The 22,694-nt window shown below is 40.2% G+C and overlaps 1 protein-coding gene across 4 annotated transcripts in view; it reads right to left on the minus strand.

Moving 5' to 3' along the window:
* RALGAPA2 (Ral GTPase activating protein catalytic subunit alpha 2) overlaps nucleotides 1-22,694 on the minus strand; it is a 327,482-nt gene that overhangs the window by 273,872 nt on the left and 30,916 nt on the right. For 3 of the 4 annotated variants that reach the window (XM_044263547.1, XM_044263546.1, XM_044263548.1), the window contains exon 4: nucleotides 1,088-1,145. In XM_044263547.1, the coding sequence (XP_044119482.1) occupies nucleotides 1,088-1,145 (58 nt within the window). Of the gene's footprint in view, nucleotides 1-1,087; nucleotides 1,146-19,478; nucleotides 19,486-22,694 lie in introns of those variants that run through there. The other variant, XM_044263549.1, reaches the window with a different exon arrangement.

The raw sequence follows: 22,694 nt of genomic DNA on the forward strand, positions 1-22,694 counted from the left end.
TTATACCATACAAGCATGGTGAAATAGTCTTTGTTTCTTCCTCAATAGGTATTTGAATGAATGAATGATGAGGAAGTTAAGATCCCATTATGACGTTACATTTTCCTCAACGTGATTATCTGGCAAGGAGGAAAAGAGGGAGAAAGACCAAACCAGATACTCTTTAAACAGAAAGTAGGCGTCACAGTCAATAGCACAAATTACATGAGTTGTGCCATGAATATTACATTGAGAGGAAACACTGTTCAATGTCAATGGCTGCACAGAAAGGGCAGCGATGCTAACTTAGCACAGAAAGGGCAGCGATGCTAACTTAGCCGTATTTCAAGTTCCCTCCTGCTGCCACACCTGAAAGCTTTCAAACAGAAGAACTCTGCATCAGTGAGAAAGTCTTGGAGAACAAGATATTTTTATTAAAAAAAAAAAAGTTACTCAAAAATACTCTGGATTACCTGGTGATTCACAGACCTGTACCCCTGGGGATAAAAACACATTATACGCTTATAAAAAATTTTTAAAAAATACTCTGGATCAAATATTTCTCAAACAATTTGGTGCGCAGGAATCCCCCCAAGCTCTTGTTAAAAATGCAGACTGGGGGCGCCTGGGTGGCTCAGTGGGTTGAGCCGCTGCCTTCGGCTCGGGTCATGATCTCAGGGTCCTGGGATCGAGCCCCGAGTCGGGCTCTCTGCTCAGCGGGGAGCCTGCTTCCTCCTCTCTCTCTGTCTGCCTCTCTGCCTACTTGTGATCTCTGTCTGTCAGATAAATAAATAAAATCTTTAAAAAAAAAAATGCAGACTGATTTGGTAGGTCTGGCTGGGGCATGACATTCTGCATTTTCTAACAAGCTCTCAGGTGAGACCAGTGCTGCTGGTCTGCGAACCATCCTTTTTAAGGAGCACTTTTGGCGCAGGGATAGATATTTTCCTCCAAAGTCCAGGTGGGACTTTGTATTACATTTAACCAGCATGTCCTTGTTACCATTCCTTGTTGTAACCCAGTATTGAAGGTGCCAATTACATAAAACATTACTGAAAAGTCAACTGGAAAAAAATCTATAATTTTAGAAATCTTTAAATTTTCTTACCTATACTCTGGTAATGCCATCGAAAGAAAATTCGTTCAGGTAGAAATTGCAGTATTTTCTATAAAACAAATGTAAAAAAATTAAGATATAAAGACAAAATGAACTACACACTTTATGATAGTACTATATATGAACTACACACTTCATGACAGTACTATGTATGTATGTATATATATACACGAAGTGTGTGTGTATACACACACACACACACATATGTCTCAGAAAAGAAAAAGTAAAAGCTATTTCTAATAGCGTAAATAGTGCGCTTGACTCTGTAGCCCATGGGACAGTGTCTTTTACTAGGCCCAAATAACCTTTCTTCCTTGAATGCCTTAAAGTCATCACTGTTCCAAGTTTAATTTCTCCTAAAAGAAAACAACAAAAACAAGGGAAAAAAATCCCTAAAATAATCATTTTATCTTAATTAAATCATAGCCTTTGCTTAAGTTCGTATTAAAAGAATAATTTCTCAAATGCCAGATTCCCCACATTTCTGCTTTTCACCTTCCACTTTCCCTTCTCATTATCATTATTATATTAGCCTCTGGACAAGGACCAGTGTCAGGAAGAAAGATGAACGTCCAGAAGGATAAGACTGTGAACATACAGTGGGTTAACAAAATGAAATTGCTGTCAAGAATTTCTTGAAATTAATAGCTAAAAATAAGTTTAGGATTGCAATTAGGAATTTCACACCCTTCACCCCACATATTGGAAGATACAATAAGGAATGAATGAATGACATACAAGAGTATTTAGCTAATAAAAGTAGCTTTTCCAAAAAAACCCCAAATGACCATTTTCTTTTTTTCCCCCACTTATTTTTCCAATAAGTTTTGGCAAGTTATTCTTGGGTCCTAAGATTCTTTGTACTTTCTTGGCAACCACCTTGTTAAGAAATTTAGAAATCCAGAAACTCATCAAAATATATTTCTTGGTATTGATAACACGTCCCTATTTGACCATAACAAATCCCCATTCCAGGTTCATCTAGGCTAAAAGTCTAACAGTGAGAAAGATGAAGGTAAAACATGTATATCCAAATCTCCTGAATATTTCCCAGCTCATCAACTGCCTCCTCCATCTGAAGCAGCCTGAGGTTTGGTTTTGTTTTCATTTTCTTGTCTTAACTTCCCCCTGAGTCAGTAACATATGCTTGTCTTACTTCATTTGTTCCCATTTGAGAACCGTGAACATGTAAGAACATCTCCTGATGATCTGAGAAAAGGCATGACAGGTAAACTTCCGTCAGATGTGGGGGCTTTAAGGGCACGGACTCCTTGCTCCCCCTGGAAGCTTTTCCACCAACAGCCTTAAGCCTATGGTGCTGCCTCATCATTCCTCTCACTGCAGGCACCACCTCCCCATAGGGGCCTTTCTGGGCCTTCTTTCTTTCTGGGCACCACCTCCCCACTACTCTGATGCTCTCTCTACTGCCTCTTCTGTGGTCTTCCTAGCCCTTGCCCCTCCCTGAAGTCATCTTCACCTTCACTCATTTAAAGGCGGTATTCCCTCCACCAGAGTGTCAGCCCTGAGAAAAAGAACATCCCTGTCTTTTCTCTGAAGCATCCCCAGTACCAAGAGCATGGCTGGCACACAGCACGTACTCAAATAAATACTCAGGAGAAGAATAATGCAGGCTTTTTACTTGGACAACTGTTTTGAGTATTACAAGTTTCCTAATGTTTGCTATGGTCCTCTGTTCATGTTGACATAAGATGGACCTGATCTTTCCCTACAGGTCACTGATTTAATGATATTTACATGAAAATACATTAAAATGTGTGGGCATTTTTAAAACCCTAAACTTAGTAAAGAAAATCTAAACAAAAAAATAAAAGCTGTATAATTAAAAAGAACTAATTTTTCAAGATTTGACAAACATAAACAAGAAAATATAAATGCATTTAGTTACAGTCTTTGTTATAAATTCTTTACACCACACATCTACACGGATGAAAATTCTACACAGATTACACTGAAGACTATTTCTGATTATATATATGAAAAACAGTATGTACCTGATCACATGCTGACAATCACTCACAGGAGTTCTATCCTAGATTTCCACTTCAGACTTCCTCTAGAACATGTCGGCTCCGTATCTCATAGCCCATAACTCTACAGGTATCTTATATCTTGTTTGACTATGTGTTCATGCTGACATACACTCAAACGCACTTATAAACACACAATGGGCACATGCACATCAAACCCCATTTACTGAAAAATACCTACACATTTGATACCAAGCTTGGCATCTGCAATGCAGAAATAAAGTAAATGTTCACGAACTACTTCGTTCTTCCTTATAAAGATTTCATGTTTAGTGGGCAAGAGAGAGGATGAAGAAAATACCATTCCAGAGAAAAGAGAAGCCTGAGAGAAGTTACCCTGAGGAGGGGTACCTGAGTGGCTCAGTGGGTTAAAGCCTCTGCCTTCGGCTTGGGTTATGATCCCAGGGTCCTGGGATTGAGCCCCACATCGGGCTCTCTGCTTGGGGGGGAGCTTGCTTCCTCCTCTCTCTCTCTCTCTCTGCCTGCCTCTCTACCTACTTGTGATCTCTATCAAATTAAAAAAAAAAAAAAAAAAAGGAAGTTTCCCTGAGAAGCTGTGGAGGGGCAGGGAAAGCACCTAATCTCAGTAGAAGCTTCACAGAATGGCTCCAGGAAAAAAGGACTCCTGAGTGGAGACTTACAGAATTAATTAAATTAGTCTAGTGGAGAACAGGAACAAAAGGAAGAGCATGTGTGAAGGCCAGAGGCAAAGAAAGCCTGGTACCTGAAAGGAACAGTAGCAGCAAGAGAGCCTACTTGGCTGGCAGGTAGGTGAGGAGGGGAGGAAAAGGGCCTGGAGAGGCAGGAGAGGCCATGATCTCAGGGAGCACTGTGCAGTCACTGAACGGGTTCCAGCTAGAGAGGAAATTAAGATGGCTGAGAGGAGAGGCAAGAGATATCAAGGAAGACAATGGTAGCATTTCAGATAAGGAATGAAGTGCCTGGAAAAAGGTCAGCAAAATAAAGAGAAGAACGTAAGAGTGATATTCAGGAGGTAAACCTGTCAAGACCGTGATTAGAGTACTTGTGGTGAATGGAGGACTCAGGAATGATTTCCCAGTGGCTCAGCAGATGGCCACACTTCTGTCTAAGATATCAAATCCAGAAGAAATCCCAGAACTGAAGCATGTCAAGTTCGATTCTGGACATTCTGGAACTGAAAATGTCAATGGACTTATTCGACGAGATATTCTATCCAATTTGATACATGGCCCTGGAGGGCAGAAGCAGGATTTGGAGGTAACAAAATATAGGTAGCTGCGGAAGATGTGTGTGTATAAGATCCCTCTGAGAGGGCTTACAAGGAAATGAAATGAGGATATTGGTGCACTGAAGTTCTCCGAAGACAGTGAGGATGAAGTAGGAAGGGGCACTTGGGTGACTCAGCTGGTTAAGCATCTGCCTTTGGCTTAGGTCATTAGACCAGGGTTCTGGGATCCAGCCCAGAGTACATCTCCTTCCTCAGTAGGGAGTCTACGTCTCCCTCTCTGTCTACTGATTCCCGTGTTTGTGTATGTTCTCTCCCTCTCTCCCCCCTCTCTCAAATAAATAAATAAATCTTCCAAAAAAAAAAAAAAAGGGATGAAGAAGGAAGAAGGAAGAGCAGAAGTTGGAGACAGGCATGCACAGGTCAAAGAAGTTTTCAATGTGCCAGGTGTTTTGCATGTTTGTCTTAAGAGATTAAAAATACTTATGACTATATGTACAACTACTTAGAAAAAGTTAAAAGATGCTGGAAAATACAAGAAAACATGCAAATGAAAATATAAGAAAAGCAACTTCAGTATTAAATCAAGTGAACTCAATATTAGCTGTTGCCTAAAGAACCCATAACCTTTGTCAGCCAGCTGTCAAACACCAGGCAGGATCGATCGATCTATAAATTGTGCAGAGGCAAGTAAATGGCTCCTTGAAGGAAAAAATCAAGTAAGTCTTCCCTTGCAATGTATACCAATATGTATATTAGATGAGTAATACACAAAAGGTAGTTAAGGGCAAAAACCAGGTTGTGTTTTAAGTTCCATATAGTAAAAGGGAGTCAGAAGTAAAAGTCTGCCATCTATGGAGTATTTTAACAAGAACCCATGTAAGCACTGTCCTACCAACAGAATGGACACCTCAACATGCTCAAGAGCTGCAGACAAGGACACAGACAGGAGTACAGGACCCACAGTGCTGTCTACAGATTGTGGAAAACATCGCAAGCAAAGAGAAAATTGACAACTCTGGACCTGAGAACATGGAACGGGGTCTCAGCAGTCAGGCTGCTGCTAACCAAATGAACAACTCTAGAGTTGCTTTTCCAGAAAAAGCACGGCCTGGAGATGACCTAGGAGGTTTCCAGACTGAAGGAAAAGAGATGGCCTCCATTCACATCTGTTTTATGGTTCTAACTCATACTTCCCTTCACTGAAAAATTGATTACAGAGGCTAGTTCGGTGTGTCTGAGGACAGATGAACAATGATCACTGCAGGCTGAGTTCTCGAGGGATGGATACTGTGGTGGGATTAGGACTTCCTCGTTTACTGGAACAGAACATCTGTGGGAGGGAAATGAGGAAACAGGGGTGGGCAGGGAGCCTCAGACCATCCTACAGAGCTGAAAGTCTCTGCCAGCTTAGCGAAGCTCCAGAGCAAAGACAACACATTAGAGGGGTCTGGCGGGCCTGAAAATGGCTAGGTCCTCATACCACCACCTTGCTCAGTCACTGGCTGAGGATGAGAAGAGCTGACTATGGCTGGAGAGCTGAAGGCATTGACTACCTCGGGTTGCCAGCTAACCCTGCTCCTTACAGACCGGTAGCAAATTTTTTCTTGCAGGGCAATGTGAGCAGCACATTTCTCTGCCACAATCATCTTCCAATGACTATATAGTTTCATCACATTAAGAGGCTGAGTGCTTCTAAGAGCAATGCACCCTACTCCAGGAACACCATCTCTGCTGGCACTGTTTCTTGTAAATGGGCTGCTGCCTCACGTTGACGAAAGCCTAGACCCGGTGAATCCTTCTAGTCCTTTTTCTGCCTTGCAGTCCACTCTTACTGAGTGAATGGCACAGCACTGACTCATATCCTTTCTCATGCATTTTCCACCAAGGGCACCGGGCACCCCAGCTGCATTCCGGGATCAACTTTTGATACCATCCTGCCATTGGATTTTAAAACATCATACAGAAGATGCTGAAAGAATTACTCCACACATCCAGAGGAGATCTTATATGGACTAGATGAATGTTTGCCATGCTGACTGTTCTTCAGACTTTAACTTTAGTCAGGAAACGAATGTGGCACTGAATCATGTTTTTCAGCTTTCCAAAATATTTCTCTGTCTCCTTGACTTGGGTTTATTTTCTTAATGTGCAACAGAGAAAAATGTCTTTTTAATACAAAGAAAGCTAAGGAACACAGCAAGATGACCTGTATCTAGACATGTGGATGCTGTCAGTAGCCACTAGTAGTCTCCAACTTGTTCTGAGGTCAGGCCTATCATCATCACCACTTCTGGATAAAAGTTTTCAGGTTTATAAAATGGACGGGCTTTAAAGACATGCAAAAACAAACTCAATAAGGTTTGGCTATGAAATACCATGCCCAAAGTCTGAACTGCTAAAAGCATTCCCAAATTATACAACATTGAAATGTCATCTACGCTATTGTTTCTTTTTGTGCCAAATATTGCAAGGACCACTGTGTATGCATTAAGGTCTCTGAAGTCAAGAAAAGTAAAGTCCCATATGACTATGTGTGTTCAAAATGTTAAGTGTGTCCCTCAGAAAGCCCCACATGAAGCCTACCTTTGCTGAGGCAAATACATTATGGCACTTCTACTGCAGCTGATATTCTAAGCTACACTACTAGGAATGCAACATAAGCAATTGACATCTTGTTTGTACTTTCACTGGAGAGTAAAATAAAAAAATTTTTTCAAGAAAGTCACACATTGTGAATAAATATTACTTTCCTGAGAAACACGTGGCTCCCCTGAATGCTCAGTGCTCAGCTCCATCTATACAGTAATCCATTATAGTACACTTGAAATCAAAATTAGGTATTACTACTGATCGGCACATCAGGGAATCTGTCATTCTTTTAACTGATTATCTATAGTGCTTTTTTCTTCAGAACCTACCGCATGACCAGGAATACTGCGAAATGCAAGCTGCAGTTAATACAAGATGCCTCGGTGTACTTTAAAACTGCTGATCTTTAATTAATGTGAGAAACCTTTTTTCCCCACATTATTACCAGATGATCGCAACATATCCCAGTTGATTCACACTTGATTTCAATTTCACTTAGAAAGGAAGTATGATGAAGAATGAGGACAAGATCCCATCCTAACTCATGTGAGGTGATCTAGCAAAACAATGGCCAACGAAACTTGTTCTGTCCAGAAGCAGGGAACACAGGATGCAACTTTCCCTGAAACTAGCTACATGACACAGGGTGTGAGGTAAAGGAAGTGCTGACTAGGGAAAAAATAGGGAGTTTTGTTTAAAAGAACAGTAAAGGTCATAGTTACTTGATCTTTTGAGTAATAAAAGGTCAGAAACATTCTGACAACTGGGCAGTGGGTTTAAAGGGAATGCTAAGAGAACCTGGGCCACAAGGACAGTCTGGTTTCGAAGAGATTCACGGGAGGAGGAGGCTGGAAGCATGGATGCTTCCAGGAAGACAGAGAGAGAGGACACCTTGTTCTTCAGCAGTCATGGGCCTAGCCACGCATCTCTTACTAACAATGACTCAACCATCCAGTGTGGACAAAATACCTGCATTGAACACTGCATTGAAGTAAGTGTCAACACTTACTTGAGAACCTAAAATTTCAGAAGGAACTGCATCATGTTAAGTATAAGATGACTACATTCTTAGCTAAAAAGGGTATACTTCTCTTCATATATGGTAATCCCATCCAGAACAGTACATTATCTATCTGATCACTAGCCATGCCATTCCTGAGCAAGGAAAGCACAGCTCCATATTGTTACATCCTCTCCAGTCTTTAAGACCCAACTGAACCATTACCTCTTCAGAAGGGCCCACTTCAACCATACCTCTCACCACACTCCTCCCCAGCATGCTTCTCTCAGCTAGAGGGACACAGGGCCTACCCCACTGCTAAGTGCTGGATTTCTTGAGAGAAGGAACCCTCTGTTAGCTATCTTGTATCCCCAGTCTCAAGAACATTGCCTGGCACATCATGTTTCCTAACAAACACTTCATGCACAAAGAGAGGAATGAGTAAGAAATGAAGAAGAGTAAGACAATAGGATTCTAAGTTTAGTTCACGTTTATAGATAGACACACAGGAAATGCCTCATTTGAAGGAAGGCGCCCACACTCTAACATGGTGGAAACACAGAAACTGGTAAGTAGGTACATGATAAAGATAACTGAGTGTGGTATTGTGCTTCCAAACATTACAGAAAACCTTAATGCTTGATTAGGATCATCACTTGAGAGGCAATACTTTTCTTGTTTAAGGTAAAAGGGAATAAATGAAAATATTTCAAAAGAGAGACTAAAATATAAGACAAAGACATCTAAAGGAAATACGGAACGTAATAAAAATGGAGAGACATCTAATTTCTCCCTCCTATATTGTAGAAATCAACCAATACTAAAATGTTGAAAACCACATTAAGCAATTAAAATCTAGCAGGGGTGAAGGATCCCATTTACAACAAAACCACACAGAGAAAGTACTGCTTAAAGCACACACAAAATTGCAAGGAGTCATGAGGGGTGGGGGGTTAGTGCTCCTCGCATGAAAGCAGAACATATCCAGAATATGTAGCAAAGGAGGGGACCATCCTAGACAAAAATGGAGATTCCACTTTCTGAAAGAGATTTGCTGAAATAGGGTAATTTTTTTTTAGAATTTCTGAGCCATGCTCTTAAAAGATCCAAGAAGACACTGAATCTTTTTTACGATCTAAGAAAATAAAGAAAATGGTGACGCACAAATAAGTCACATGCTGAAATCAGAAAATATTACATGGGGATGAAAAATGGAAAGCATGAATCTAGAGTCCTACAGAGTCCTCTACTGTAACCCTGTGCATCACAAGACCTCCCTGGAACTAAATAGGTTGAATGGAGACAAATATCTAGAGAGAGCATGTTTAACGTTGTACATTCTGTGTCTAACTAAAAATTCTAAACAAATCTACAAAAGCAGAATATCTATGAAGGAACAAAAATCAGGCTCATAGTTGTCTTCTCTGCAACATTAAGCTCCAGAAGACAGTGTGGTCAATGGCTCACCGTAGGCCAAGCCAAATAGAATGGGCAACAGAATACCACCTATATGGAGAAGAGAAGTTCCAAAGAAGACCAGGTGCTTATGTAAGAATCCAGTACATTATAAAGATAGCCAGCGTAAACTATAGCTGTTTAAAAAGCAAACAAAATTCAGAATTTTAAGGAAAAAAAAAAGATTATGATTCAGAAAGTATATAGTCAGATGTATTTGTCTGAAGCTAAAATAAATATATTCTAGAACTGGAGTTATACCAGCCACATATCTGCCTTCCTCAACATATGAAGCAAATTTATATACCAGCAAATACAGAGATTAGTTAATCCAAAACCAAAGCTGCAGGGTATAAACACTGTAAAAGTGAGCTATATTTATAGGATAGGAGTTAATATGATTATAAAAACTACAGTATATCCTCAAAATGATTAACCTAAGATAAATAACATTCTAAAAATATTATAATAAAACAATCTAGATATAAAATACTTTAAATAGCTGAGTAGTGAGAAGTACAAAAAATATATGGGATGAAAGTAAAAGGATGGGGTTATCATCAAGTACTGCTTTACTCTTGATATGAATAATTAGAAGAAAAAGATTTGAATGGTATTTTGCTAATTTAAAGATAATTATTAATAGTACAGAGAATCATAGGAGAATGGAGAAAAAACTGAATGGGAAGAAATCAGAGAAGAAGACAAACCATGAGATACTCTTAATGCTGGGAAACAAACTGAGGGTTATCGAAAGGGATGGTGATAAGGGGATGGGGTAATTGGGTGATGGGCATTAAGGAGGGCACACGATACCATGAACACTGGGTATTATAAGCAACTAATGAATGACTGAACACTACATCAAAAATTAATGATGTGGGGCACGTGGGTGGTTCAGTGGGTTAAGCCTCTGCCTTAGACTTGGGTCATGATTTCAGGGTCCTGGGATCGAGCCCGGCATCGGGCTCTCTGCTCAGCAGGGAGACTGCTTCCCCTCTCTCTCTCTGCCTGCCTCTCTGCCTACTGTGATCTCTGTCTGTCAAATAAATAAATAAAATCTTAAAAAAACAAACAAACAACTAATGATGTACTATATGTTGGCTAGTAAAATTTAAATTAAACATAAATAAATAAATTTGCGGTCTAAAAATATTAATAAAGATAATTATTGGAATGATAGAAAACAGAAAGTATATTTTCCAAATCACAAAGGATATTCCATAAAGTGAAAGTAACCTCTCCCCCAAAAACAAAAGTAGAAGAAAAACCAAGAATATTGATTATCACACACAAAAAATCATATACATGAACAGGTTAAGTTCCTCCACCAGAGACCAGGTCAGTCAGAAATGGCTTTCAAATACAGAAAGATTAACAATAAAGTACAGAATATGACATATCAGGCATGCATCGGCACAAACACACAGCAAAGTAGTATCAATATCAAGTGAAAAGGCGTTAAGAGGGACAAAGGGAATATTCCAATTAGATTAAAAGTATAATTCACAATATAGTGATAATACAAACATTTAGGCAACCAATAACACAGGATGAAAATAAAACAAAAAAGTACACAAAAATAAAAGAAATGCAGTTAACTGAGGGGAAATACATTTATCATAGAATACTTTAATGCACTCTATCCTTGACAGATAAAAGAGGGCATACATTGCAATATAGCATCTTTGAATACAATTAACAGTAGCTTAATATATATGTGGAGAAATAAGATTTCACTTCGTAGATTCTAGCACTCACGAAAATATACCAAAAGTTATTTTTCTAAGCCATGGGGAATAAACTCACAAAGTAGGAGGTGCACAAATCATGAGTAAACTCAATACAATTCATGTCCACCTTTGAGAGTTTAAACTAAAAAACAATGGAAGTACATGAAGGACTTTAAAACATTCTTGTGAGCAACAATCAAGTAAAAAAAATAATAATAAAACAACCTTCTAATTACAGACTAAAAATTATCAACAATGTGAACAAAATTGGCCAAAGCTAAAAAAGAGAAAGATCTATAGAGTTTAATTTTCTGTAACACCAGAATGAAATACATAAAAATAAGTTTAAAATGAAAAAGCTTATAAAAGGTTGATTTTTTTAAAGATTTTTTCTTTATTTATTTGACAGAGAGAGAGATCACAAGTAGGCAGAGAGGCAGGCAGAGAGAGCAGGCAGAAGCAGGCTCCCTGCTGAGCAGAGAGCCAGATGTAGAGCTCAATACCAGAACCCTGAGATCATGACCTGAAGGCAGAGGCTTTAACCCACTGAGCCACCCAGGCACCCTAAAAGGTTGATTTTTAAGGAAGAAATCAATATCAAAGAAAAGAAAAGCAAATTTGATGACAGCAAACCCTCTCTGAGTACAGCAAATCACTAAGCTATAGATGGGGATTTGAATTGGTAGTAGTGTAGGTAATTAAAACAAACTTCCTCTAAATCAACTGTTTATTTGACTCATTAATAAATATTCTTAAGTGCCTCTTTAGTGCCAGGTACCATAGGAGGGATCAGAGATAAAGCAACATAATACCCTGTTCCTGCTCTAAAAATGACAGCCTGAAGGGGAAAGGCAAGAGCAGCAGGGATGTCAGTACATGCACAAGGAAGTGAGTACAGACAAGGCACACTTCCAAAGGAAGATCACCTTTGAACTGAATCCTGAAAAATACAAAGGAGTAAGCCAGACAGCAGAGGACATTTTAGGCAGACGAAGCAGTTAGCAAGAAAAAAAACAAAAACAAAAAACCCTGCCGCTTTGTTGCCAGTAGGAGCAAAAGTAAGGTGGGTGACAAGGGATGGAACGGCAGGCAGAGACCATATCAGGAAAGGCCTTGAACATCTTGGCAGGGAGTTTAGTCTTCATCTTAAAGGCCAAAGGAATAAGAGTTACATTATACAAAGAGCATTCCAGGTGGGGAGGGAGAAAGAAGAGGCAGAAGATCAAAGAACAAAAGACTAGTTAGTTAGCAGGATACTCCAGTAGGAGGGAAGACTGAACAAAGGCTGAGGCAGTGGGAAAAAGAGGGTTTTCAAGAGCACCAGCATGAAATGTACAGAACTACGGAGTGGAGAAAGTACTACCAATACCGATCAAAACAGACAGATAAAGATAGGATACCATTTTCATCATACTAAAAATCTAATATCCAGGGCGCCTGGGTGGCTCAGTGGGTTAAGCCGCTGCCTTCGGCTCAGGTCATGATCTCAGGGTCCTGGGATCGAGGCCCGCATCGGGCTCTCTGCTCAGCAGGGAGCCTGCTTCCTCCTCTCTCTCTGCCTGCCTCTCTGCCTGCTTGTGATCTCTCTCTGTCAAATAAATAAATAAAATCTTTAAAATAAAAAAAAAAATCTAATATCCAAAAACATGGTACTGTAAGCCCTTGATAGACTGACTGTAAGAGGTTATTTTTTTCAATTTGATAATCATGCAAAAGTCTAATATCTTTTTAATGAAAATCAAATTGCAGTAGATTATTTTTAATGAGCAACAATCCAGATTATCCCCCCTTTCTCTCTCTCAAATTAATAAATAAACTACTTTAAAAAGAAGAAAAAGTGTCACAGACCTGCAATCAACTCAGGACAGGCCACTTGGCCATGTTCACTCAGCGAATGCCCAAGGTCTGCAAGAACAGCTGGTGCACCTCACGCAGACTCTCCTTCCAACCTGGCCTGTGTCACAAGCACATCAAACACTAGGTGTCACTGAAACAGACACCATACTACACATCCAAACAAAACAAGCCAGAGAAAATTTACAGCCTACCTTGGTATAACTCTGTCCTGAATTTACAAAAAAAAGAAACTGGAAGAGATTATGCTGAGTGAAATAAGTCAAGCAGAGAGTCAATTATCATATGGTTTTACTTATTTGTGGAGCATAAGAAATAACACGAAGGACATGGGGAGATGGAGAGAAGGGAGTTAGGGGAAACTAAGGGGGAGATGAAGCAAGAGAGACTATCGACTCTGAAAAACAATCTGAGGGTTTTGAAGAGGTGGGGAGTAGGAGGTTGGGTGAGCCCAGTGGTGGGTATTATGGAGGGCATGTATTGCATGGGACACTGGATATGGTACATAAACAATGAATTCTGGTACACTGAAAAGAAATTCAAAAATTTTTAAAAAATTAAAAAAAAGAAACCAAGTCCTCCAAATTGTGTGAACACACTAATACAAATCAATTTAAAGGGACAGAAAAAGCTCTTTACAACTCTCCTGCTCTTCTAACAATAAATACAACATGCTACTGTGAATTTTCCATATATTTAGTCCTGATGCCATCTCTACTAGCTGCTGTTTAAGGGTTCTTGGAAGCATTTGCTAGTGCTGCCTTCCAGAGGGCCCGTTCAGAGAGTGTCAGTTACCAATGAGTCAGGCAGCACACTGCGTGAGAGAGGCCAGAGTGCCAGGAAGCTCAGGGCATCTGGGCCACAACAGATAATCACCAGAATGTAATTTCAGACTTCCACAAACATGTCTCCAGCTTCCCTTCCCCCAAGGTGAATTGAATAATTCAGTATATCCTGTTGGGTCAATCCCAAGTTTCTCACCAGAAGATGCAAGGCATAAAGAAAATTGTACTCTTCAATAGTAAATGTAGAAGTTAAAACATTCATTGAAAATGGCTTCTTTCAACTTAGACACTTGTAGTTTAAATCAAATTATTAAAATGCAATAGTCAGATAATAAAATTTTAACCTCAAGCAATGCATTCCAAGGATCCCTAGAAAGGACTGGATGTTGATATTCTGTTTCCATCTTCTCATTTGCAGATCATAAACATTTCATGATTCAAAGCAGACACCAGTATCACCATACGCTGTAGAAATGAAAGGCCTAGGCCCTATGTTTGATTATTATCCCAGTATCCATTATAGAGCACAGAATGGAGAAGTGATTTCTGAGCTAACTCCCTACCACCCGGAACATGGGAGACAAATGAGGAAAGGGCACGACGGGCCATCTGGGCCTCTACTATGATCCCTGCACAAGGGCCTCAAGATTTATCATGGAGCAGATCACACTACACCGTAACAACACTGCTGTCACCTGGAGTTCTTCCCAACCAAGGGCTCGATCGACAATACTATAAACAAGTATGACTAATGCTGTGAAGCCAGAACAATTCCATACATACCTCTCTTATCATATAAAATGCAGATAACACATTAAAATATACCCCTGATGTCACAAAAAAGTGACCTAACATTCTGTTCGGGATAAACAGTGGCACTGATTTTGCTCACCACCTGGAATTCCGGACAGCTTTAGGGATTGGAGCTGGGTGTCTCTACTGGCTCAGTTCTTTTAAAACTGTTCTCCAGGGAATGTGAACTAGATTTGTTTGCTTGTTTGTTTGTTTGTTTTTTCCAATTTAAATCAGTCATTCAGAATTATTGCAGTGACCTAGGAGCTGCATTCAAGGTTAACATCATTCTTTGAAAAGAAAAAAAAAAAATCCATGGAAGCATCCAAGTATATGAAATCCTCAATGAGAACTTAAATTCCAAGGATTTAAGAAGAATCTGCTTTTCTTGTTCATTTTGTTTGTTCTTATCCCTCCTCCACTCAATAACAGTAAAGTGGTCCTTGTGGAAAAAAAGATTAAAAAGCAGTAAGAACATGAGAGGTTGGTGGAAGGAAGTCCTTCACTCGGCATGAAAAGGAGGGAGTAGCGTGGAAGTATGTTTGCACACTGGACCGTCTGGAAGAAGTCCTGACAAATACAGCAAAGGACAGCAGGTGTGTAGAAACCAGGTAATTGCAAAACCACAATTCTGCTCTCTTGCTATGTGGTTTTGCTCAAAAAAAAAAAGTGTTAGCCATTACATAAAGAAAGGAAAAGGATTGTGACTTCATCCTGCTGGATACCTGCCCTCAATGTGCTAGTCTATTATTCAGCCCAAGCTATTCCACTGAATGCTTGCATGGGCTTCAGACTCATTTTCATCTGCAAAGAGTTTGAAAAGATATGCAGTTCCACCAACAGAAGGACAAAGAAGGTGGGGGAAGAAAAATGAAGTGGGAGGAAAATGAGGGGGGGACAAATGGAAACAAACATCTGAGAATTATCTGTATTCCTACTATATTCATAATTCTAGTTTTTCTTCAGGAAATGTTTCTCTCTTATTAATATAAGAGGTAGGGTGATGCTATTAAGGGTGAAAAGTTATAAATGCTCCCCATCTATACTGGAAAAAATATCAAAACTCCAATTACCGATAGCAAACACAAAGTAACTATACAGAGAGTGAAAACCAGCCATTCATTTTACCTTCTTTTGCACAACTCTGGGCATGGTACTGGGTCCGGTTGTGTTCTTAGTATCAGAAAAGCTAGTAAAAATCCTTTCCTCTTACTTTGAGCTAAAGAATTAGAGGTTAGGGACGCCTGGGTGATTCAGTTGGTTAAGCAGCTGCCTTCCGCTCAGGTCATGATCCCAGCGTCCTGGTATCGAGTCCCACATCGGGCTCTTTGCTCCGCAGGGAGCCTGCTTCTCCCTCTGACTCTGCCTGCCACTCTGTCTGCCTGTGCTCGCTCTCACTCGCACTCTCTCTCTGACAAATAAATAAATAAAATCTTTAAAAAAAAAAAAAAGAATTAGAGGTTAAATCCACTATCTCTATAAGCTCACTTGGAGCAATAGAGAACAAGAGAACCAGTGTTGAATTCCATTCAAGTAAGACAGCTCCCACTGCAGCCCTAGAACCACTGGCACTCAGCTGGGACTCCCAAACTAACTACACCCAGCAAGACTCCATATGCCCGAGAACTGAATCCACTCCAACATTACCTCCACACCACAGAGGACAGGAAGATGGTAGGTGGGAGGCGTATGGTAAATTTCAAACAACCAAACTTCATCTTCAGTAGTAAAGGAGAAAGAAACACTAGTGACCATAGCCTACTCCCCTTCCTCTGTGTGCCCCTGAGGAAGCCCACAGGTCATCGGCACTCACCTGCTGCGGTCTGCCTCTAGCACCCACACCTCTCTGACCTGCATCTCCCTAACCTAAGCAAGGGAGGAAGAGACACAGCATACCTCTTCCTGAAATGACATTCGAAGTGTTTTCTTTCTCTTTGGGTGAGGGGACTGAGTGCAGGGAAGATGGGAGTGTGATGGAGAGATGAAGTACTGCTTCATTTGGCCATTATATAAAGTTATTCTTTTCATCCTAAGACAAGCATGAGATGAGTAGAACGGATTTGTGTGTGGCTTTTCCACTTTATGTTTGCATTAGGCCACTCTGGAACCATGCTTCCCTCCAGCCAAGGGCACTGGGGTAACAAAGCCTGAGAAGCCCAGGGAAACCGCATCAGTAAAACCCTGAACCTTAAGTTCCCTGCTCTACAAGAACACAACTGTGCTGATGATTTAACCAAGTTTTTCACAAAGATAAGTAAGTCTTACTTATGAGGTAACAAGCTCTATTGATAGACTATCAAGCTTCTCTGTCCAATCAGTAGCCACTACGCACATGAGGCTATTTAATTTTAAAATTTAAATCAAATGAAATGACTTAAAATTAAAACTTCAGTCACAGCAGTCATATTTCGAGCACTGAACAGCACATGTGGCTAATGCTTATTTAATTGGATAGCACCGACACAGAACATTAACATCTTCAGAAAGTTCTACTGAACAGAGCTGCCCTAGAGAAAAAGCAACTGAGAATTTTAGATCTGCAAAGGCTAGTCAGAGTCAAGTTGATCTCATATGGAAAACTAAACAGAAGCATGAAATGAAATTTCATGCTAAAAGACTTGCCTGTGAACTCCTGATTTGTAGCATCACGGGATGGTAGAGCTGCAAGAGACCTCAGGACTAGCCAGTCCCAGTCCTTCACCTTATACACAGGGAAGCCAAGGTAAAGAAATGGTATGTACCCACCCCAAGGCCACACAGCTCAGCAGGATCAATGCATGATCTAAAGCTACCTTCTTCCTATTTCTTTTATCCTTAGTGTTTTAGGTGAGGAAGGGAAATGTTTTTGAAATAAAAATAACAAATAACCCCACTGGAGATAAGATGAGAATTTAAGAGGTCTTAATCCAGCAATAAATAGAAACAGGTGCAAATCACTGTGAGGACTATAAAGGAGTATACCTAGCAGTTTCTGGCCTCAGAAACTTTACAGTCTCATTAGGAAGCTAAGGCACAGCCACCTTCAGGGAAAACTGAAAACATCCAGCAATAATGAAATGGTCACACGGGAGTGTATCATACAATCCACAGGAAAAAATGGGCACCTCTAGCTGGAGTTGCCAGAAGAAATCAGTGGGTCTGAACAGAGCTGGAAAGCAAGTGGATGAGGAGAGCAAAGGGCAGGCTCTGAAAAGAGAATTACATAAACCAAGAGGCAAGACTCAAACTCTGCAACAAAAGGTGAAGGGGCAGTAAGCAAAGCAGTCTATGTGCAAGAGAGCACTTCCACAGAACAACACCCTCAGCAACATGTGCAAGAAAACATGTGGGGCCCCTCAGGGGCTCAGAGTGTTAGCCCAGCTCCAGCCACACTGTAAGAACCCACAAAGAACCCATGCAGGTCTCTAGGAAGGAAAACCAACCAACCAAACAAACAAACAAACCAGGGCTTATTTAATCTGGTGAGGTAATTTGAATAAATCTACACCTAAGGAATCTAGAAGTCAAATATCCCATATATCTGCGATGTCAACTCTGTGATCTTTGAAAAATAGATAAATAAGTAGCACTGTGAGATCAGAACATGTGTAAGCCTTGAAATTAAACCTCTCCTGTCAATGTATATTATAGTTGGGTGAGGGTGGGAGAAAGGAAAGGCCTTGCTATCAAATTCTAGAATTTTCTTAACCATAAATGAGTAACTCCAATGACTGCATTTCTGTACCAAAAGGAAATGGCATATAACAAGGCAGGCAGCTTGAAACAACATCTCTGTATTAACTACATGCTCTCATTTTCTGTAGTCTTGATGCCCTGACATCTGGGACCTTGCTGATCTCAGAGGGACTGCCCCTCCCAGGATTTGCCAAGTCGGACATGCAGTACCTGCCAATATGCCTTTGACAGTCAAACCAACCAATCCAAAATCCCATTTCTGCAACCACCTCCTTTTATGGGCTCTCAAATTTGGGACACTATCCTCTTGCTTAAATCACCTGGGGACAAGGTACTAGACCACTAGGGGCCCCCTTTACAAACCAGAGCCTGCTAAACTTATTCAAACTACCCAATCCTAAATCTGCTTAGCTTGCTTACCTTGCCTTGCCCATTCCTTCCTTCAAGAACCAAAACAAAGAAGCTCACCTTCAATTCCCCCCTCTCCACCTGCTCTCTGTGTGCTCTCTGGCTCTCTCTTCATAGCCCTGCTGGCAGGCCATGCCTTCTGTTTCTACGGTACTCCTGAGAGTACAATAAACATCTCTCCCTTCATGGCAATCATTTTCATGTCTGTGTTCCTGTCTTACCATACCTGCTGAAAACAAATCCGATATACCATTAAAACAACCTCTTAACTACTGACTACAGAGGATTCTCAAAGTTATTTGACCTTGAAGCCCATTCACCAGGCAATTCTACACCAGCCCTCCTTTTCCCCTGTGCAGGGAGCTACCTCCAGGGCTGCCACCAAAATATCCCTTCTACAAAGAGCCATTCAGAATTTTCTGGGACTCAGGTGATTGCCAGACTTCTGGCATAAGTCCACCATTACTGCTGGATGCTTCCAGTAGTAGGAAATGGAACATACTCAATGAGGGCAGGGGCTTGTGTCTGACTTGCCCACCACCGTATCTCAGCACCTAGAAAGGGCCTGAAACACGTAGCTGGCATGTAATAAATGAGTGAACTAGACAAGAATAGATACATACTGGTAGACGTGGCCTGTGGAGTACAGCTTTGAAAGCAGGAGAGCATTAAGATTCCTACATGGTAGGCCACATGGCACTGAGTTAAGAAAATGGGTCCTCTATAATCAGACCAGAGGTTAAATCTTGAAAGCTGTGCAATCTTGGACAAGTCACCTACAACAACAAAGACCTTGGTCTTCCATTGATAAAAACTGGGACGGGAGAATGCACTTCAAAAGGAAAGGAGGACACAGGGCAGCTATGCACAACACTTCCATTGTGGTCAAGGTGGCAGTGTAAATTCATTTTATGGGGTCTCACACCCCCACACAGTGGGTCTTACCCACTACCATTTGAAATACATGGCAATGAGAGATGAAATATATTTTTAAGAGAAAAATAAATAAGTGACCCTTGGTTAAAAAAAAAAAAAAAAAGTGACAAACATCCCCATGACGCAGCAACCACAGAAACTCAAAGTGATGCACAGATATGTAGCCACAGGCAAAGGTGTCCGGAGATCACCTTCAAGGAGGAAAGGATCCTGCTGGAGATAAAGGCAGACAGAAAGGCCTGCTCCCGCCCTGCCTGAAGCCGCAAATTCAGCTGGGTTGGCAGCCTTGACTGCATACCACTTGCTTCACCAGAGCACTGTGAGGTCTCCAGTAGCTCATTACATCTAAATACTACTGCCTCCTTTAACAAGGCTTCCCTTCTGGATCACCCCTGACTTACAGGGACCAGTAGCAGGTCTCCCTGCACATGCTCCTTCCAAACTCTCTCATCTCTCTGATTTCTTCCGATCCACTTTATATTTACAGGCTATCTTTACATGATATCCCTTCTGGGATTTAACATGTCTTAATAATTCTACGTCTTGTAAAGGAAGCCTTTGCCAATTATTTACACCTTGATAAGTATTTACCTCTGAATCCTCATAAACCATCGCTTTATATGGCACCAAGTTACAGAAAGTAGCAATGAAGTTACTTAATTTTCAGAATGAACCATACAAATTATAACCTACCTTCTAAAGCCAGAGACAGAAAGAGAACACATGCATAAACAAAAATAATGCTGGTTCATTATTCATCCATATTTACTATGCAAAATGAAAGTTTTAGTAAGTCTGGAATAATATATATTTGTTCTATTATATAGGCAAATAATCCTCTGTAGATGATAATGTATCCATTTTAACTCCCTCCTTAATCTAGATATTCTGACACGAGGAAAGAGTATTAAAATCTCCTCTGTGGGAGGTACAGAACTACAGTGCCTGTTGCTGACGGGCTTTCCTGCTGCACGGCGAGACTTGCAATTAGTGACAGCAAATGGAATTCTCAAAATATTACTGGGCTTTAGAGGACATCAGGAAACTAACAAAGGACTTAGAAAATGGTAGGAAAGGAAGTAAGAAGGAAGGTGGCAGAAATAAAGTAAGCCAAAACCTGATCTGCAAGCAAGAAGCTCAAGAGAAACAATTCAGGGTGCCAGAGAACGAATGCGACTTTCACTGTAGGATTTCTAGAGGTCTGTGCACTCTAAACCCCAGTTCCCATCACATGGTAAGTTGGAGGAACTGAACCTGAGCTTTCCTTAATAAATCAGGACCCTCAAATGGAACCAAAGTGGTACGAACCAAGAACACGCCCAACCTCCTGGCAAAAGAAAGACAAACCCTCCAAAAAAACCCACAGGATTAAAAGAGATTGAATCTATGTTCTAACAAATCTCAGAGCATGCAAGAAAAGAAGCCATGTGAGAGCAGCATATTGAGGGAAATTGAAGACGTTAGATACTGGAATGATCAGATACAGAATAAGAAACATCACACATTAAATGTTTAAGAACACAAAAGAGGTAAAAAATGAAGAAGGATCAAGAGCCTATCAAAAGCAACAGGCCAAGTGTGAACATGGAACTGAAGGAAGTTAAAACAGGGACCAAAAATCACTGAGATGTAAATCACAAAGAATGGTGGAGCAGCAGATGAGCCCCAAATGAAGGATTTCATGCACTGCATGGAAGAAGTGAAGACATTCCCCAGAATGCAACACAAGGAGGCAGGAGAAGAAGGTGAAAGCCAGCTCGAGAGGCATGGAGAACAGATGCAGGTTTAAATAAGAATCCTGGGAAGTACAGCAGAAGGACAGAGAGAGTCAACATTTGAGAAGACAGCAGCTGAGCATTTTACAGAAATGATAAAGGATCTGAATCCAGAAATACAGGAAATGCACAGATACCAAGCAAGACAAAAAATCTTCAACTAGACATTTTGTGGTAAAGCTCCAGAACACCAAAGACTAAGAAAAAGGTTTTAAGGGAAGCCAGAGAGAAGAGGCATTTAAAAGAATGACCAGATGAGGAACAGTGTTTAAAGCTGCTACAGTGGTAATGAGACACTAGTAAAATGGTACCTGTAAAGGGTGACACGAGTATTTTTACTGCCACTACTGCTAATATTGTGTCTAATGCACATAACACTGAGTACACTGAAGACTGATCTGGAGCAGAGAAAACAGAAAGAATTATGACCCTCAAAAGAAGGGTCATGCCAATGAATTTCACAACTCTGGTGATCAAAAATTCTTAGAATTCCTCAAATTCTTAGAAAAATATATAATTTATCAAATTTGAATCAAGAAAACCTGAACAATCCTAAAATAATTCCAAAATGCTTAAAGAAATTGAATGAGTGGTTAAAACCTTCCAATTAAAAACAAAACACAACACATCGGTTTCAGAAGGCTTTTATAGGAAAAACTAAAAACTGCTCTAAGAACAGATCATTCCAATCTTGTGCAACCTATTTTATAAAATAGAAAAAGAAATGTTTGACATGAGGTTCTACAACTTCTATAACAGGATCATTCAGAAACAATGTGAGGAAGGGAAATTTAGGCCAACCTCAGTTGTGAACTTAGATCCAAAAATGCAAAGTACTAGCCTCCAAAATTAAGAAATCTAATTCACCACATTTATATTCATGAAGAATTATACAAGGTTATCTCAGTTAATGCAGAAAAAAATACACATTTGGAAACTTCAAAACCTATGTATGACTTTTTATAAATCTTACCAAACTAGAAATAGAAGCAAACTTAATCTGATCAAGTATTATCTACTAAAAATTTACAGAAAACTTCATTAACTAAACATCAGGAAGCCATGAATGATGAAACACTAGAACTCTTTAAATCAGAGCAGGATGACCAACTTTCTTCTGTCTATTCACCCATGTACTGGAGGGCCAGGCCAGCGCCCAAAGACAAGAAAACAGACTAACTGACTAGCTTCATCATTATTCAGAGACCATCTATCTGTACACCAAGAAAACAAACAAAAAAATCTATAGACAAAATGTTGGAATGAAATAAATCATGCATACTCACTTAACCCAGCAGTGGGGATGAAATAAATGAATGTGAGCTAAATTCAAAAAAC

The sequence above is a fragment of the Neovison vison genome, chromosome 8 (genome assembly GCF_020171115.1).
Source record: "Neovison vison isolate M4711 chromosome 8, ASM_NN_V1, whole genome shotgun sequence".
Lineage (NCBI taxonomy): Eukaryota > Metazoa > Chordata > Mammalia > Carnivora > Mustelidae > Neogale > Neogale vison.